This window comes from Aspergillus steynii (genome assembly GCF_002849105.1).
Source record: "Aspergillus steynii IBT 23096 chromosome Unknown P170scaffold_4, whole genome shotgun sequence".
NCBI classification, from domain to species: Eukaryota; Fungi; Ascomycota; class Eurotiomycetes; order Eurotiales; family Aspergillaceae; genus Aspergillus; species Aspergillus steynii.
In genome coordinates this window covers 1,214,231-1,234,749 of record NW_020194401.1, presented here as the reverse complement: position 1 = coordinate 1,234,749, position 20,519 = coordinate 1,214,231, and the positions used below count along the sequence as shown (strand labels likewise).

The following is a 20,519-nucleotide window of genomic DNA, read 5'->3' as shown; positions in this document are numbered from 1 at the left end:
TCGAGCAATACAGAGTAAAATGAACCCGCCGCCCAGAGCTCGCAGCGTAATGGGCTTGCAACTGTGGTTGAGTTCCAGCGGATGAAGCTAGTTGCATTTGGCCTGCATAGAATTCCAGGGACGCATATGGATATGACGGCGAGGGATAACACCCCCACGAAGGACTGCGAATGAAGAATGCGACTCATACGAGTCATTGCTACTCTGGCCATGCCTTGGAAGGGGATAGCCCCCCGGTTGCATTGACGTAACCAGCATCCCTTGCTTGCCACAGCCGAAGGAATCCGGTGCAACTATGGTGGATACCACGCAGGCGAGTCATGACGAGAGAACGTCTTTTGAAAATCACCGGCCAAACGGGCGGGTCGGGGCGAAGAAGTATAAGTTCCACTCAATTCAATGCAACGGCAGGACGAGGCATGTTCACGGGAAATGCGTTACACATGGAAGTCTGGACCATGTGCTGGACGCATCCAGGCCGGGTCACCTTCCAAGCAATCCGGTAGACCCAGGACACTCCGCCGACTGCGAAATAGTAATGATCTCATCACTTGGTGTAGTGACATCGCCTACGTAGAGACGGTGATAGGGGACTCTGAGCGACCACTCGTAGATTCCGTCTGTCAAAGCCGTTCGCTAGACTATGACCGTGATAGTTTGCCCGAGTGGAATCTCTCGAGCACACACAGCAGGCATTCAAGCCAGTCTATCTGATCCAACGCGAGAAGAATGGCTCTCCAAGAGGTATTTCTTCCTCTCTGCGCAGAGGTGCTTCACCGACCCCGTGCGAAGTTGCGGCCGAACAAGTCTTTCGCGGCGCATGGCGGGGACTCGCTCTTAGCCATCCAGCTCATGGGTCGATGTCGAGATGAAGGCTACAATATCAATATTCGCGATATCTTGCAGGTGTCGACAATTGGACGCCTGGCCGACTTCGTCTCGCCGCTTGAGAAGGACCCAGCAAAGGAAGAACACAACAGCGGCGAAAAGAACGCCACAAACACCAACCCGCAGGGCAATTCCGAGGAACACACGACAGACTCTGGGTTCTCCTTGGGCCCAGGCCTAGACAAGAGAGGCGACGACGCCGTCGCGTGTTCCTGGACCCAGGAAACCTTTCTGATTGCTCAATCCACGGACCCGACCTTATATCAATGTGCCTTCGTCGCCCGCCTGGACGCTAGTACCGCAGCTGCCCCGATCAATCATACTCGGCTGCAAGAAGCATGGGCAATCCTAGTGGAACGACATCCAGCTCTTCGTAGCACTTTCGTTGAAAGCTCTGCCCGGCCAGGCCATTTCGACCAGATCGTGCTTAGTCAAGGGAAGAGCACGTTGGAATGTGTTCGTGGCACCGCGCAGGATGGCGCGGAGACCAGTATCGATGACATGACCCTGCGTCGACCGATCATCTTCGAAAGCCACCGCCAGACTCATCGTGCTACTTGGGCGCCAGTATCCCCGTTCTCAGGAATCTTTCGGTTGGAGATATCGCACGCTGTGACCGACGCGCAGTCTGGACAAATTCTTCTGCGCGAGCTGTGCCAAGTATACAACGGCGGTCCACTTCCGGAGATACCTCAACCGTACCCATCGACGAACCATCAGTATGGCTTACCTGGCAGCCAGAAGCCTATCCATGCCTCGCCGTACCTGTCTGGCGCCGAGCCAAGCATCTTTCCGATCTGTGCTGGGAGCCCGGACCGGCGGAGCCTGCAAACCGTGCGTCACACGATGGAGAACGATGGTATGGTAAAGTTCTGCGAGGATCATCAGATCACCATGGCCAACATATGTCAGGTTGCCTGGGCTTTGGTTTTGCGTACTTATACGGGATCGGATGACATCTGCTTTGCCAACGTCGTCTCTGGCCGTCAAGCCCCAGTCGACGGTATTGGAGATGCCGTTGGCTCTTTTGCGTATGCGGCTGTCTGTCGCCTCAAGGTCCCCGCGGATACAAACAAGCTGGACGCCCTGGCGCAGGCAAAGGACATCTCAGTCGATCAGTTGGCCAGCTTAAGCTCGCCGCATGGCTGGCAATCTAGGGAACTCGCCCGGTTAAAAGGCAATACAATGATGTCTTGCCAGAGAAAGGAGAGGTCAGAACGGGAGAGCCAGGGGCTCTCCTTCGAGTTTGTGGACAGTGTTAATCCGACAGAGGTAGTGCAAGCATCCCAACCTAAAGCAATGCTAGCTGACTGTGAAAAAAGTTCGATTTGGTGCTGAATATCTACACGCGCTCGGAGGGTCTGGATCTAGCGATTGACTTCTGGGATACGCGACTTGATGAACGAGCGGTGACACGCATAGCTTCTGCCTTTCAACAAGCGCTGCTTGGCCTCATTAGCGACCAGGTTAAGTGTCTGGGCCATGTTAGCGTGGCACCAGCCGCAGACGTTCAACAGATATGTGAATGGAACCAGACTACTCCCACAAGAGTAGAAGCCTGCTTGCAAGACCGTATATACGAGCAGCAGTGCCAGAGACCCGATGCTTGGGCCATTCAGGGATGGGACGGCGACCTTACCTACAGAGATCTGGCTGCGAACGCCGATACACTGGCCTCTTATCTATCTCAGCGGGGAGTGGCTCGAGAGACCAAAGTCCTGCTTTGCTTCGAGAAATCCAAATGGGCAGTGATCGCACAGCTAGCTGTCTTAAAGGCAGGGGGGTGCGTGGTACCGATTGGTCACAGCCAACCACTACAACGCACGAAGGCAATCGTACGGGATACGCATGCCCCTTTCATTCTAACATCGCCCGGACTTGCGGAGCAATTGTCGTCTCTAGGGCCTTCCTTGATTAAATTGGACGCAAGCTTTATGTCCCGGCTTCAAGTTACGAGACCACCACCATGCACGGCAACGCCAGATAGCACGGCCTTCATAGTTTACACTTCTGGAAGCACTGGTGTCCCCAAAGGAGTAGTGCTCTCCCACGGCAGTTTGTGTAGTAGTCTCGCCAGCCTAGTGAACAAGTTCGAGCTGAACTCGAAGACACGTGCGGTCCAGTTTTCAGCCTACACCTTTGACATCTCAATTCAAGACATATACACCACCTGGCATTCTGGGGGCTGTTTGTGTATCATCTCCGAGGCCGATCGCCTAAGCAATCTAGGAGCCGCCATGGAGCACTATCGAGTTAATGTAGCTGCCCTCACGTCCACGGTTGTGAGCCTTCTGTCGAGGCAGCAGGTTCCCAGCTTGGAGAAACTAGTTTTGGTCGGCGAGGCAGCTCAACCAACCACGATTGAGCCTTGGCTGGGACTTCTCCGGGTTTTTAATGCCTATGGTCCATCTGAATGCTCCATGGAGGCCGCCTGTGGCGAGCTGACGCCCGGTTGTGATGTTCATAATATCGGAACCGCACTTGCCAGCGTCTTGTGGATCACCGAGGCTCATGACTATAACCGCCTTGTCCCTCTTGGGGCACCTGGTGAGCTATTAATCGAGGGACCGCTTCAGGCGAATGGGTACCTCAATGATCCTGACAAGACAGCTGGCACATTCGTGACAGACCCAGCCTGGGTGCATCGACATGACCTGGGAGTAGGACGCCGCTTTTATCGCACAGGAGACTTAGTACGGCAGAACTATGATGGTTCTATCACCTACATTGGTCGACGCGACACGCAGATTAAGGTCCGTGGCCAGCGCGTGGAGATCGGTGAAATCGAATATCACCTGCTACGGCAGGCGACCATTTCCGATGGTGCGGTTCTTTACCCTCGACGGGGACCCTGCGCAGATCAGCTGGTATCTGTAGTGGCCCTTCATGAATATGCGTCCAACGCAAGTTGGTCCTCCGAGGCGCCGCCAGTCATGCCCGACGGCCAGCCTACCGTAAACGAACAGATTGATCTTGCCAAGGGATTCCTTGCAACGAAAGTCAGCAGCGTCATGCTTCCCAAGATCTGGATTCCAATCGGAAGTCGTCTGCCCCAAACGGAGTCCGGCAAGCTAGACCGAAAGACACTGAATACGTGGTTGGAGGAGCTGGATCCCGGCAAACTGTCTCCATTCCAAGGTGGTCAGAAGCCGGAGCACGTCCAAGGGCCGAGAACAGACTTCGAAAGAAGAGTTCACGGCGCCTGGGCAGATAGCCTAAAACTCCCGGGCGAGCAAATTTCGGTCGAGGGGTGCTCCTTCCTCGCGGCAGGGGGCGACTCAATACTAGCTATGCAGGTGTTATCCCAGTTACGTCCAAGCGGGATTCATCTTTCGATGCGGGATGTTGTGGGTAGCGCCTCCATCGCACAGATGGCTGCGAGGGCTGAAGAGGCTGCCTCTTCGTACGTCGATAAAAAGGTCCAATCGAGGTCTGAAGTAACAAACGTGACCGATGGAATCGAAGGAGAGAACCAGGCAACAGCTCGCGACTTTTCTGTGACAGTAAAGCCAGTGGTACTGGAAGAGCTCCACGACACAATACTTCCCAACGCAGGTATTGGACCCGACCAGGTCGAGAATGTTTATGCATGCTCGCCGATACAGGTGGGAATCATCTTGAATCAACTCAAGGACCCATCTCAATATTATGGGCAACAGGCCTTCGAGGTCACGAGTACCGACTCAAGCAGGGTGAGCGTCGAGGGTCTCATGTCGGCGTGGCAGGTCTTGGTCGATCGTCATGCAATGCTAAGAACTCACCTCACCGTTGCCTCGAAGCAGACAATGGACGATAGATTTTTGCAGGTCGTGTTGAAGTCTGTGAAGGCCGACATAGAGCATTTCACCTGCCCAGACACCGACATCATGTCTCGGTTAGCACAAAAAAAGGAGATTCGATTCAGCGGCCTTGTGGAGCATAAGTTCGTGGTTTATTCCACGCCTTCTAGGCGAACTTACTGCCAGATTTTAGCCAGTCACGCTCTTGTGGATGCTTCCTCCATCCAGATTATCATGCAGGAACTGATCAAGGCCTACAATGGTAGCCTCGATTCTGCTGTTGCACCGTCCTATACCAATTACATAAGGTATTTGCGCCAGAAGTCAGAACAGGCGTCGATCCAATACTGGACAGAACGGCTTTCCCAAGCGCAACCGTGCTACCTCCCCCCTCTATCAGAAGGCATCAACACAGAATCAAATCTAGAGACAGTGATCGAACCTGTCTCTTTGGTTGTGAATGACTTTCACAAGCTGCGACAGTTTAGCAAGGATCACGGAGTCACGGTGGCCAACCTTGTCCAGTGCGCATGGGCTCTAGTGCTATCCCAATTCACGGGATCTTCTGATGTCTGCTTTGGTTACGTTACGAGCGGAAGAGATGTGCCGGTAGACCATATTGACACTGTGGTGGGCCCAATGATAAACATGATGGTGAACCGTGTTAAGATCGATGCCGACTCCACGGGCAGGGACCTTGCTCAACAGATCCAGCACAACGTTCTCGGTGCTTTTGAATATCAAACGGCTCAGCTAGTGAAGATATGGCATGCACTCCAGTTACAGGGCAAGAGCCTGTTCAACACAGTAGTCTCGTATAGGAACATGCCAGAGGGGGAACAAGGTAAGTTCGGACTAATCTTCAGACACATCGTCGGCTATGACAGGACAGACCATGATGTCACGGTACACGCATTGTCGTCTTCCAGCAAAATGACTTTGCTACTCGAATATTCAACAACCTTCATGAAACATGACGTTGCCGTGGGTCTCATCGAGTGCCTTGGTCACGTACTCAAGGTATTAGCCACCAGGGCGAACGACCCTATCAGAAACATCTCTCCCATCAGTCCGGGAGATGTACAGCAGATCTGTGCATGGAACAGCAAAAGGCCCGACCCAAAGAGAAGCCACACAATCCCTGAGTTAGTAGAACATCATCGAATGCTTCAACCGCACGCCACCGCTGTATCTGCATGGGACGGAAGTCTCACGTATCAGGAATTGTCGAGCTACTCGGATCGGTTGGCCAGTATCCTGCAGACGCAATACGAGGTCGGGCTGGAGGCTATGGTCCCTTTGTGTTTTGACAAATCATTCTGGGCTGTGGTATCACAACTCGCTGTGCTAAAGTCCGGTGCTGTTGCCGTTCCAGTTAACCCGAATCATCCCATACAACGGCTGCAAGGGCTCTTGGAAGACATGGAAGCCCACATAGTGCTTGTTGCACCACAACACCGGGCAAAGTTCTTCGATATTGTTCCGAACGTTCTTGATGTTGGCCCAGATCTACTCTCTGCAACCTCGGGGCCTGCCCAGCGCGAAAGGGTTCATGCCAAACCATCGAATGCGGCCTTTGTGATTTACACGTCTGGTAGCACTGGGAAGCCGAAGGGTGTCGTCTTGACTCATGGGTCCCTCTGTACAAGCTTCCAAGCACATGGATCCTTTTTTGGTATGGATGAGAACACTCGCGCCTTACAATTTGCCGCATTCACTTTCGACGCGAGCCTGACTGAAATCTGGGCGACCCTTTGCCACGGGGGATGTGTCTGTGTGATATCAGAGGAGGAGCGAATGAGCGATTTGCAGGCGGCGATTAAATCCTGTCGCGCTACTTTAGCTCTCTTGACTCCTACAGTGGCAGGGTTACTCGACTGGGCCAAATTACCATCTCTTAAAACCCTGGTCCTGGTGGGTGAGCCTGTCACAAAAGACATGATAGACCGTGTTGTTGACAACTCGGGACGACGGACTATCCTCAACGGTTATGGTCCAACAGAGTGCTCGGTGCTTACGACATGCAGCAAGCCCATAACAGACCCAAAACGAGCACCAAACATTGGCGGGGTTCTTGTAGGCGGGGTGTGGATAGTCGGTTCTGAAGACAAATTGTGTCCGATTGGAGCAGTTGGCGAAGTCTGGATCGATGGGCCACTGCTTGCGCGAGGCTATCTCAACGACCTTCAAAAGACAAATGAATCCTTTGTTTCCAATCCCGCCTGGTCCCGTCTCATTCCCGAGATTCAGGGCCGCCGTTTTTATCGAACAGGTGATATGGCTAGACAGAATCGGCAAGGAGAGATCAGCATCCTGGGCAGAAGAGATTCACAGGTGAAAATCAACGGTCAGCGGGTTGAACTGGCAGAGATCGAACACCACGTGAAACGGAATATGACGGGGATTAGAGGCACGGCAGCGTTGCTTGTTAAGCTCAGTCACCAGCACAGTGCTTCAACTATTGCAATCGCCATGGAAATGGGCCAGCACATCCAGGAAACTGACGATCCGGATAGCATGCTCATACCGGTCACTCCGTCTCGTCGCAAGGCATTCGAAAAGCTTCAGGAATCGCTCATTGAGGCCCTCCCGCCATATATGGTTCCCCAGTTGTTCGTCCCGGTCACTCGTCTCCCTCGGACGGTGTCGGAAAAGCTTCATAGGAGGGGACTCAAGGAGGCCATAGAGGGGTTGCGCACAGATGATCAGATGCAGTACGCCCTACGCGCAGCTACCAAGACTCCCCCAGCTACTGAGGTGGAACTAAAGCTCCAGGGAATGTGGTCCGAGGCGATAGGGATCAGCCGAGACAGTATCGGCGTCCAAGATCACTTTCTTCATATGGGGGGTGACTCGGTGACGGCAATGAGTCTGGTGTCCCTCGCCCAGAAGCAATCGATCCCCTTGACTGTGTTCAACGTTTTCCAGTATCCAATCCTGCGGGAGATGGCGGCGGACCTAGAGAAACGACTGGCAGTCCATCACCCTGTGCAGGAAGTGCCACAATTCGCGCTGTGGAAGCATGCTGATCCCAGCATCCAACACAATTTATCAGACAGTTTGATCGACAGTCTTGAAGAAGTAGCAGGCCGAGCGCACGTGAGCCCTGGAGACATTGAAGACGTCTATCCATGTACGCCCCTTCAAGAAGGATTAATGGCCATTACCTTGCAGCACCCACAAGCCTACGTCGGCCGATGGGTCTACTCTCTCAAGGCTGATGTCGACATCGATCGCTTGAGACGTTCATGGGAGCAGCTAACCAAGCTATTGCCCATCCTGCGAACTTGCCTGGTGCCCGGAAAGTCACATGGGGTTCTCCAGGTCGTTTTACGAGAAGGGCGCGCTTGTGACGAAGGGGATAGTCTGGACAGGTATCTAGCCCTGAACGCACGTCGCCCATTCGGGCATGGGTCGGAGTTGGTTCGGTTTGGCATCATTACAGAGACACCCGAACATCGATATTTTGTTCTTACGGCTCACCATAGCGGATATGATGATGTCAGTCTCGACAAAATGCTCGGGACTCTCGCACGTCTGTACACCCAAGGTGGAGCTCCCATTATGCCACCGTATTCGCGATTCCTCCGTTATCTATCAGATCAGGATGCTACAGCGGCGCGGGGGTTTTGGACTTCTCAACTCGAGGGTGCCATTGGAAGCCTCTTTCCTGCATCATTGGGAACCTCCTATACGCCAGGGCCCTCGCAAACAATCTCGTGCAATCTCGACGGGGTCGGGGCCACCGACTCGGTATCGAAAGGAACACTACTTCGTGCTGCATGGGGCTTAGTTGTGTCCGCACACACGGGAGGCAACGTGCTCTTCGGGGAGGTGCTATCTGGACGTTCTGCCCCTGTACCAGGCATTCAAGAGATCGTGGCCCCGACGATTGCTACCGTCCCTCGCATGGTGCGGCCGGTGAAAACAGAGACAATCAGCTCGTACCTAGCAGCCATAGAGCAGCAGAGCCTGGATTTGATGAAGTTCCAGCATACCGGTATACAAAACATCCGTCGTCTTGTGGGAAAGGAGGTTAACCTACCGCATCTATTTACCATCATGCGGGCGCCAGAGCCTAACGACGGTGAAGGTTGCATGCCACTGGGTGTTGAGTCCGTTACGCACACTGCCCCATTTGTGCACAACATTCCTTTGGTCGTACGAGGCACCATAGGCTTCGGAAGCCAGAGTTGCATCCGCGTCGAAGCCCAGTTCGACGAGCGAGTTCTCTCGGCTCCACAGGCACGGAATCTTCTCAATGCACTGCGCCATGTATATACCCAGCTTGTATCCTCGATACAGCATCAGACGGCTCATCGAGCAATCCTCAAGGATATCACCACAATGAGTCCAGAAGAGACAGGGCAGCTAGCTCGGTGGAACGGGACCATTCGCGAGACACAGTCTACTCTTGTTCACCATCTTATTCACGAGCGGTTTTGTGAATCCGCGAGTGCGCCCGCCATCTGCGCCTGGGATGGAGACTTTTCAAGAGGGGAACTCGATTTACTTGCTGAGACACTTGCACACTATTTGGTTACGCTCGGAGTGGAACCAGAGACCCTGGTGGGACTTTGCTTCCACAAGTCAAAATGGGTGGTGGTTGCCATGTTGGCCATTCTCAAAGCCGGCGGTGCCATTGTGCCGATTCACACCGAGCGAACCCAGCAGCGAGACGCTATCCTAGATCGGGCCGGGATCAAAATTGTCTTAACACAGTCACATCTGCCGCAGGACTTCGGGGGCCAGGTGTCTCTCCCCGTCGTCGTGGATGAGAGGCTAATCGAATCACTACGGCCCGCAACTGCCTCAGTTCAGTCTCCTGTCGCACCTCATCACACCGCAGTTGTCTATCACACCTCCGGATCCACTGGCATGCCGAAGGGCGTTGTTCTAGAGCACTGCACGATGGCCACAAGCCTGCTCGCGGAGGCGGATCGGTTCGGCATTGACACGCACACACGGGCATATCAGTTTAGCAATTTCACCTTCGACATGTCCTTCCATGATATCATGACTGCCCTGCTGGTAGGCGGTTGCGTCTGCCTGCCGCACGAAGAAGAGAAGCTGGGCAATTTAGCCGGCGCCATTCGGCGAATGAAGGTGAACAAGCTCTGTTTGACTCCACGGTTGATCCACACCATCCGGCCGCATGATGTGCCCGGCGTACAGACCATCATCGCGGGAGGAGAGGCCCTCCAGCAAGAGCAGATAGAGCCCTGGTTGGGGTTCAGGCGCGTTTTCAATGCCTATGGGCCAAGTGAGTGTGCCATTATGACTACTATCCACGAGCTTGGCCACAAGACCGAGGCCAGCAGTATCGGACGGGTTGTGGCTGGATCCGCGTGGGTCGTCGATGAAAAGGACCCAGAGCGACTCCTCCCTATCGGGGAGCCGGGAGAGCTTCTGGTAAGCGGGCCATTGTTGGCACGAGGCTATCTTAATGATCAACAGAAGACAACGGCAGCGTTTATTCGCAGTCCAGCCTGGTTAACCCAGTACGGGCTTCACACCGGCAGCCCGACAGACGACCGGATGTATCGAACAGGCGATTTGGTACGCCAGCAGGGTGACGGTTCAATTGTCTATCTCGGTCGTGTCGACAGTCAAATTCAGATTCGAGGCCAACGTACTGAGATTGGAGAGATTGAGCACTACCTGCTACAACAGCGTCCTGTAGTTGACGGTGTGATTCTATATCCGCGCCAGGGCCCATGCAAGGACCGCTTAGTCGGGGTCGTCGTTATGCGGCAATTTGAAATGCCACCGGGGGCCGAAATAAAGCCAACGGGCTCAGATAAGCAGTTGTTTGTGTCGAAGAAGACCTCTGCGATTCGTCGATCTATGCTTGGGAAGATGCCGGGATATATGGTCCCCGAGACGTGGATCTCTCTGGCATACCTACCACAGTCGGCCGCCCACAAGGCAGATCGCCGCCGTCTTACAAGCTGGTGTGAAAACATGGATCTTGATGATTTCACTCGGCTGACACAAACCACTGTCGAGGGTGACGCAGTATTGCCAGCCACTGAAACGGAACACCAGATTCAGGCCGTGTGTGCTCTTGTCCTGCAGCTCCCACCGTCAAAGGTGGCAATGAATCGGTCTTTTCTCAGTCATGGAGGGGATTCCATTACAGCTATGCAATTCACCTCGCGGTGCGCATCGCTTTGTGGGATGAATATGAGCATCCGAAACGTGTTACAGTGTCGGTCTCTAGTCGACCTCGCACAGACAGCCACAGGCAATGACATTCAACTGCTAGGCACATCGATTCCGGACACGCCGTTCAAGCTCTCGCCTATTCAGGAATACTACTTCAATTCAATGGCATCAGGCAGACTGGATGTCAGCGGGGAAAATCGTTTCAACCAGAGCGTCTGCCTCACACTCAAGGCCCCCTTTGATGATGACACTCTAAAACAGGCCGCCCTGGGGGTCGTTCATAGGCATCCTATGCTAAGAGCCCGATTCCATACATCGCCTTTGGGTTTCAGCCAGAGCATCTTTCCTAGCGTTGAAGATTCGTTCCGCTTTGCTTCTCATGTAGTCCAGTCCGCAGCCGAGGCAGACGATGTTATCTTGGCTGCAGAAAGCCAGCTAAACCTCCAGGACGGACCAGCCTTTGCTGTCCACAAGATACAAATGGCCACCAAGCCGGATCAACTATTCTTAACTGCACACCATCTGGTTGTGGACATCGTGTCCTGGGGAATTATAATCCGAGACTTTGAGAACCGACTCCGCAATCCTTTATCCCCGGGCTATAGGAAGCCGGCGACGTCGTTCCCAGGATGGATCGGCCTACTGCAGGCCCACGTTTCTGAATCTGCTATCCCCAAACAGCTGGATGGCACCAGCCCCACGCGATCCAATTGGGATTACTGGACACTTTCACCAGAAGACAACATCTATGGGAATAGTGTGGCAGACTCCGTCATCCTGGATGAAGCACAGACCGCCAACTTGTTCTATAGCAGCCAATGTACGGGCACGGAGCTCACGGACATATTTTTAGCTGCGCTTAGCCACTCTTTCAGCCAGGTCTTCACGGACCGCCCGGTTCCCGTTATCCTCGAAGAAGGCCACGGACGGGAGCCGTGGGATGATCGAATCGATGTTGTCGAAACAGTAGGATGGTTCACGATCATGAGTCCAGTAGAGCTCGGAAACCTCACAGCAGATCCGATGGATGCTCTCTGGGAAACGAAGAAGGCCCGCCAAAGAAAGTCCGATCATAGACTTGCCTGCTTCGCAGTGCAATCGAGTGCAGATGGATCTTATCGATGCTCGGAGGTGACTTTCAACTATACCGGCCAAACCCAGGGTCTTGATCGCTCGCAGGACCTATTAAGTATCGACTACGGGCACCGTTCTTCTGCCGTCGGCAATGCTGTCAAGAGACCGTCTGTGTTTGCAATTGAGGCGAGCACCAGATCGGGTCGGTTCTATTTCGACTTTAATTACCCTCGTCAAATAGACCAAATAGAGGCGGTCCGACGATGGGTGCAGGAATTTCAGACGTGTCTTTTGGATCTCGTCAATCGATTATTCACTTCTCCCAAATCTTACACACTCAGCCGCCTGCCTGATGTCCGCTCGGGAGAAGATTTGATATCCCAGGTCCATACCGCAGTCCTGGCTCGTACTGGCATCGACGTTGAATCTGAGATAGAAGACATTTACCCGGCGTCTCCCGTGCAAGTCGGAATGCTTATCAGTCAGATCAAGGATCCGGGCACCTATCAGGTGCAGCAGGTTTGCGAGACCATCAAGGAGCACCAGGACGGCCTGATTGATACAAAAAGACTGGCATCGGCCTGGAAGGCAGTTGTCGCACATCATACCATATTGCGCACGGTATTCGTTCCAGTTAGTGCTGGTCAGACCTCATTTTATCAAGTCGTCCGTCGCCAGTGGCAGCCGCAGGTGTCAATCCTCCACTGTGAAGACGCTGGTGATGTACGAGCAACGTTTGATAGGACAGGATTGCCCCAATATACAGAGGAGCAACCTCAGCATCGCTTCATGTTGTGTCAGACGGCGAGAGGAGAGGTCTTCTTTCAGCTGGATCATAGCCATTGTCTGATGGATGCCTCATCTTTGCAGCTTCTTCTCCGAGATCTCGCGCAGACATACAAGGAGGGCTTGCCATCGGAGCCAGCTCCCTCTTACGGATCTTATGTCTCTTTCCTCGAACAAGCTCCAGCAGAGCAGTCATTATCCTACTGGACCAACCGTCTCAGTGGTGCCCAGCCGTGCCGCTTTCCTCGCACGCGCAGTTCGACCTCACAGGGCCGGCTTATGCGACATAAGCAAGCTCGGTTTGAGGACATGCAGTTGTTGCGCAGCTTTCGCGATTCGTATGGCGTAACGTTGGCAAGCCTCCTACAGCTAGCATGGGGAGTCGTGCTGGCTCGATATACGGGCGTAGACGACGTCGTTTTTGGCTTCCTGACCAACGGCAGAGATGCGCCAATCCCGGGGGTCGAGAGGATAATGGGACCCATGATTAACCTGACCGTTGCTCGGATAGATATGGGTTCGGATGATCTGACCGTCGCTATGTGCGCTCGTCAGACGCAGGAGTCGTTTTTGGACGCTTTCCAGCATCAAAGAACGCCCCTCGCAGACATACAGCATTCCCTAGGTCTATCGAGCCAGTCCCTATTCAATACCATCGTCTCCTACAACCGTGATGCTCAGCCGCGTCCAGATAGTGCCCCAGATATAACATTTCGTGGGGTATCGGGTATTGACCCTACAGAATACGACATGAACCTGAATGTGACTGGCAGCGATGACGAGTTGCGACTCTCCGTTCAGTATGACTCCTCAATCATAAGTTCTGAGAGCGCTCAAGGCGTCATTGAGGGTCTCCAGTCGGCCTTGTTCTCCATTTTGCGAGACCCAACTGGGCCCGTGAACGCCGTCCCAGTACTAGGTCCATCAGACATCAACAAGCTCCGACGATGGAATGCAGAGAGCCCACCTACGGTTGAGACCGCAATTCCGACCTTCGTCTCGCAGCAGGCTGCCATGCAACCGAGTGCGCCTGCTCTGTGTGGATGGGACGGAACACTGACTTACGGCGAGTTAGAACGTTATGCATCGTGTCTAGCCTGTCATCTCCAATCCCACGGTGTTCGCGAGGAGGTCATGGTTGGGCTGTACTTTGAAAAGTCAATGTGGACGGTCGTGGCGATGATGGCTGTTCTTCGGGCAGGAGGCGTCGCTGTGCCATTGGGTGTCAATATGCCTATGAGCCGACTCCAGTTCATGCTAGAAGACACCAATGCCCCTATGGTTCTCACCATGGAGCATCTGCGGGATCGATTTGACAGCATTCCCACGGTTCGCCCTATGGTCATCAATCGCCAGTCACTGTCACTCTTGCCAGAGGTCACAAGGCATTGGGATCCTCCTTCTCTCGCACCAGGCAGTGCAGCTGCCGTCATCTATACGTCAGGGTCAACAGGCCATCCGAAAGGAGTCATTCTGACACATGGATCCTTGTCGACCAGCATCGAGCATCATGGTCTGCGCCTGAACATCGGGAACCATACACGCGCGCTACAGTTTTCCGCCTACGTGTTTGATATCAGCTTGCTTGATATCCTCACCACACTCCGGTTTGGTGGATGTATCTGCGTGGTCTCTGAAGAGCAGCGCATGGGCGGTCCTCAGCTGGCGGCGGCCATGGAGTCTTTTGATGTTAACTCAGCTGCGCTTACTCCCACCGTGGCCTCTCTGATCCGACCGGAGAATGTCCCTTCGCTAAAGACATTAGTCCTTCTTGGGGAGAAACTCCCTCCATCTATTGTGGAAATCTGGTCCCCCCATGCGCGTGTTTTCAACGGGTATGGCCCGGCCGAATGCACGATTTTATCAACAGTCAGTGGCCCTCTGTGGGATCCGACACAATCCGCCAACGTGGGCACAGCGATTGCCGGTGCACTTTGGGTGGCAGATCCAAACAACCCCGATTGTCTCGTTCCCATTGGGGCGGCCATTGGAGAATTGCTTATCGAAGGGCCTCTCCTGGCACGCGAATATCTTCATCAGCCTGGAAAGACGGCCGATGCCTTTTTAGTAGACCCTTCCTTCCTCGCCCAATATTCGCTAGGTCCGTCAGCGCCGGGGCGAAGGCTCTACCGCACGGGAGACTTGGTGCGGCAGGATCCCTCTGACGGCTCGATCATCTACATTGGCCGACGAGATGACCAAGTCAAGATACATGGACAGCGGCTCGAGCTCGGCGAGATCGAGCACTGGGTGCGTGAGACGGTGGGCTCGGGGTTCCCGGCAGCATCAGTCTTGTTTGAACCTGAGCGAGAGACGGAGCAATCGACTGTCCTCGCGGTTGCCATCGAGGTTTCCGAGCAGACACACGTCGGGGGCTCCGGAGTAAGCTCCAAGTCTCCATTTGCGTATTTGACACCCGAATGGCATGGTTTAGTCGATAAACTCTCCAGCACGCTGAGTCTGGTCTTGCCATCTGTCATGATCCCCTCCATCTACGTCCCGATGCAACAAATGCCGTTAACAGCATCGGGTAAAATAGATCGCAAATCCCTTCGCTCGATTCTGGCGAGTCAGACTTCCGATCAGCTGGCACAGTATGTTTTGACTCAGGGTATCCATCGGGAGCCGGTCACCGACCTCGAATGCCGGTTGCGAGACAGTTGGCTTTCGGTCCTGCCATTGTGTCCTAAGATCGGCCGTGATTCTCATTTCTTCCGGTGTGGTGGCGATTCAGTTTCCGCAATGCGCCTGGTAGGCCTGACTCAGGACGCCGAACCGCCTTTGCCTCTCACCGTCGCCGACGTCTTTCACTCCCCGATGCTTGCAACCATGGCAGAGGTCATCGCTCAGCGGCTGTATGGAACTGAGGGACGGGCGGATGACACCGAGCCCAATCCAATCCCATTCTCTCTATACCCTGTCTCGTCGAAGAGTGATAGAGATGCGTACATCCATGCCCTAGCGACGCAATGTCATGTGGCGCCGATGGAGGTGGAAGACGTATACCCGTGTTCCCCGTTGCAAGAAGGCATGATCACAGTCACGACTCGAGAACCTCGAACTTATGTTGGTCATTGGAAATTCCGGCTGGATGCGAGCATGGACTTGATCCGCTTCAAGCATGCCTGGGACCAGATATTCCAGCAAACCGTGATTCTTCGCACTAGAATTATTCAGGATTCCGACGGGCGATATATGCAGCTGGTTATTCGACAGAACTTGCCCTGGACGGAGTCAAACACTGATGGGACCCTGGATCTATGCAAAACACAAAGCACAGCCGAACCAATGGGGCTTGGCTCACCTTTGGTCCATTTTGCCATTGCCAAAAGCCCTGCGGAAACAGTGTTCACGTTTACGGCACATCACAGCGTGTATGACGGCTGGACGTTGACTGGGCTCCTAAGCGCCGTTTCCAGCCTCTACCACCAAGGCCAGGTTTCCCGGGTGTTCACGCCTTACAGCCGCTTCATGCGTCACCTACAGCGGACTATCTTCACCGACGCTGCTAAGCAGTATTGGCAATCTTACCTCGCGGGGGCAGCCGAGGCAACAGAATTCCCCGTTTCGTCGTTGCGATCTGACAACAGACTCCCTCAGAAGCTCACACATCGAATCGAAGCGGGAAGTCAGCCAAATGCAGTTACTCAGGCCACCCTGCTGCGCGCGGCATGGGCGATGGTCATTTCTCAGGAGACGGGAAACAGCAGGGTTGGCTTTAGCAGCACACTGGCTGGCCGCTCGGCTCCTGTTGCAGGAATCTTAGACATCATGGGTCCAACTATCGCGACAGTCCCGGTCCACATCCATCTGGACAAACACCAACGAGTCCAAGGCTATCTGGAAGCAGTCCAGCAACAGGCTGTCGACATGATGCCTTTCGAGCAAACGGGCTTACAGAATATAAGATCCATGGGAGTGGACTTGCCGGCGAGCTTCATGCAGCACTTGTTTGTGGTTCAATCCCGGGGTGAGCGCCTCGACCAGACTGTCCCTGGTCTCGAGTTAATACCTGGTCCTGAGACTGCTTTCACGGACTACCAACTGGCCGTCATCTGCAATCCGATGGCAGGGGGGCAGCACTCGGCGGTGGATATTGAGGTCTACTTTGATTCCGCAATGATTCCGGCAGCCCAGATGAAGAGGTTACTAGATCAGTACCAGCATGTGGTGACTCAACTGCAACAGGCGACAATAACGGATAGCAGCGAACTCCAGGTGGGCGAAATAGACATGGTGTCTACTCAAGACGCACTCCAACTTGCAGAATGGAACCTCAGCCACATGGAAACGCGAAAGGAGAGCCGAGCAAGAATCCACGAACTTGTCGACCAGCAACTCAAGACTCGTCCGGACGCACCCGCTGTGTCCGCTTGCGATGGCGATCTTTCATACGAGCAGCTGAACCGACTGGCCCTCCGGTTAGCTCGGCACCTCATCGACCTTGGAGTTCGTGTAGAGACACCAGTGGCCATGATGCTAGAAAGATCATTGTGGGTTGTCGTCGCCGAGCTGGCAATTCTGAAGGCTGGCGGCATCGTTGTACCCGTGAACCGGGATCATCCAACGCAGCGTATTCAGGGGATCCTAGATCTTGTCAAGGCGCCCATCCTGCTAGCATCAGATGGCACGCACCAATTCCAGTCTCAATACACGCTGGTGATCGATGAGCATCTCCCGACAGTGTTCCCTGCTGCCGATCCCACCGTCCTTCCTGAAGTTGGCATCAACAACGCTGCTTTTATAATCTTCACATCTGGAAGCACCGGGACGCCCAAAGGAGTTGTCCTCGAACATCAAGCCCTAACTGCAAGCATGAAGGCGCATGGAGTACTCTTTGCTGGGCCCAACACACGTACCCTTCAGTTTGCCACTTACACATTTGACCTCAGCATTGCAGAGATCTTCACAACGTTGATCTTTGGTGGCTGTGTTTGCATTCCGTCGCCGTCAGACCGTTTGAGCAACGTGGCCAAAGCAATTACAGCCGCAAATTCAAACGTGGTAAGCCTGACCCCGACTGTGGTCGACCTTCTGAAGCCAGAAGATGTTCCCTCGTTGCAAACCATCTTGATGGTTGGCGAGGCTCTCCGCCCTGAGACGACAGAGCCTTGGATCGCGCAGGGTGTGCGTGTCTTGAACGGATATGGCCCAACGGAGTGTTCCATCTACACCACCATCAGTGACCCCATAATGGACCCTGCGCAAGTGTCGACACTCGGCAAGGGGCTGGCAGGATGTGGAACGTGGATCGTCAATGCTACCGACTATCACCAGCTGGTGCCGATCGGAACGCCTGGGGAGCTCTTAGTGGAAGGGCCGTTGCTCGCTCGAGGCTATCTCGACGAGGAAAGGACGCAGAAGGCATTCATCAAGGACCCGGGATGGTCGAAACGCTGGGAATTCGCGGCACTCCGTGGACGTCGGCTATACCGAACCGGGGATCTGGTACGACAGGCTCCAGATGGATCACTGCAGTATCTCGGTAGGGTGGATACCCAGATCAAAATCAACGGTCAACGGGTTGAGACCGGGGAAATCGAGCACTGGGTCAAGGCGAAGCTCCCCAGTGCCCACGAGGTGGCAGTCAAAATCATCAAGCCGGACCAGCTGGCAGATGAACCCTCCCCTCGAGCTGTCCTGGCCGTTGCAATTGCAATGGACGAGTCAACATCTCCCGGGTTGCGCCCTGGTGACCAGCTAGCACCTCATCTACTGCCTCCGTCAGGCAATCTGCATCAATTGTTCGTCAACTTACGTGCCGCTTTACTGGATGTCCTCCCGCAATACATGGTGCCGCACCTGTACCTTCCCATGAATAGGATGCAGCTCACAGATTCGGGCAAACTGGACCGGAGAGCCACCTGGAATCTTATTGCACAGTCCCCCTCCTTGAGTCAATACAGGCTCCGCAACGCCTCCAAGATACCACCCTCAACCTCCATGGAAGTCCACCTCCGTCAGCTATGGGCATCCGTTCTGAAGGTTCCCGTCCAAGAGCTGGGAGTCAACGACGATTTCTTCCGGGCTGGGGGTGATTCTATCTCGGCGATGCAATTGGTGTCCCGAGCCCGTTCTGAAGCCCTCGCTGCCCTTGAGGTTGCGGACATCTTTCGGTACCCAACTCTATCGGCCATGTCGGCTCTGTCAGAACAAAAGCATCAGTCTCATGTCAGGCCCTTTGAGTACAAACGATTTGCAGCCATGGGCACTCCAGAAGATGCTGTACTACTGCAGGAGACGTTGGGCTCTCGCCTGGATTCGCCTGGCGCAATCATCGACGCTGCCCCGGTTACGGATCAACAGGCCACTTTCGTAATTGGAACTTTGCGCAAGTCGAGAGACTCCTTGGCACATGTAATATTGGATGGCAATGGGATCCCTGACATCGAACGCTGGACGGCAAGCTGTATGGAGCTAATCCGGCGACACGAAAGCCTGCGAACTGCGTATGTCTTCCACGAGGGAGAGCTCCTGCAAGTCGTCCGGGATGAGTATCGCCCTCACGTCGCCGTCTTCAATACGAATCAGCCCATAGATCAGTTCTCGAAGGAGCTAATCTCACGGGACATGGGTCAACCACCCCGTGTTGGTCGACCGTTCACCGAGTTTGCCATTATCACGAACCCGCATGCACAGTGCCATCAGATAGCTATTCGCATAAGCCATGCCGATTACGATCAGGCTACACTTTCCTACATCCTGCAAACACTGCAGGCGATATACCATCAGCAGCCGACGGACACATTCTCCACTGCCTGTCAGTACATGCACTCTCTCCAGAGACAAGACAAGGAGACGAGCCGATGCTTCTGGAGATCTGTGTTAAACGGCGCGTCCATGCCATCGATCGTGTCTCCATCGGCGAAACAAACCCGGTCCCCTGCGAAGCTGATCCACCATGCAACAGACGTGGTCGACATCCAACAACCTTTGCCGGATGGCGTTACTCTCGCGGTCGTACTGCAATCTGCCTGGGCCCTCGTCCTTGCTCGCCATGTCGGCCGACAGGATGTGCTCTTCGGCGACGTCGCCTCGGGTCGGCATCTCGAGTCCGCTCCCATTGGAAACACTGCTGGTTGCTGCGCAAACGTCGTTCCTGTGAGGGCTTCCCTGGAGACAACATGGACAATCCTCGATCTGTTCTATCATCTCCGGGAACAGCTTCTTGCCCGCATGCCACATGAGACACTAGGCTTCCGTGATATCTTCCGACACTGCACAAGCATGCCGCAGTCGGTCTACTTCACTTCGCGGCTGAACAGCGTCAAACAAGCCCGGATGCCAGATTGGGACGTAGCCGATTATCGCGTCTCGGTCTCTTTTCCCGACGCAGCCGAGGATCTCCCCAACATCTCGATCACCTGCGTCCAGAAGCCCGGCCAGATAGAACTCGCTGTTGGCTACTTGGAAGGTGTGGTTTCTCCACGACTAGCGGATGCTCTCTCTCAAGATCTCCACGCCACAGCGAACCTGTTGCTGAACGGCGACCACGCCATTACTCTCGATTCCTTTCTTCCTCGAGATGGAAATATGCCAGACGACGTTCATGACGAAAAGCCCTCTCACTCTCGCTTGGACCAGAGCATAGAGCTCGCCGTTCGCGACCAGGATTTTGTCGATGCCGGCTACACTGCACTGGCTCTGCAACAGCAGGGTCATGATATCGCGATCGACGATATACTAGAGCACGGGAGTAATCTGGTCGATGGGCTGCAAGCCAGGCTTAAAAATTGATTTTTGTATTCGATTGGATCTGTATTTATTGTTTATTTTGCTGAAGGAATTGTGGCCCTCATGGGATAGCAGATAATTAATGGAATT

The 20,519-nt window shown here is 54.2% G+C and overlaps 1 protein-coding gene across 1 annotated transcript; it reads left to right on the top strand.

Moving 5' to 3' along the window:
- Positions 1-729: 729 nt before the first annotated feature.
- P170DRAFT_464582 (acetyl-CoA synthetase-like protein) lies at positions 730-20,513 on the top strand (the record flags this gene model as incomplete). The annotated part of the gene is made up of 2 exons (XM_024852261.1): positions 730-2,160; positions 2,211-20,513. 2 exons carry the CDS (start codon positions 730-732, stop codon positions 20,430-20,432), a joined length of 19,653 nt encoding a protein of 6,550 aa, XP_024704329.1. The 3' UTR covers positions 20,433-20,513.
- Positions 20,514-20,519: the final 6 nt, after the last annotated feature.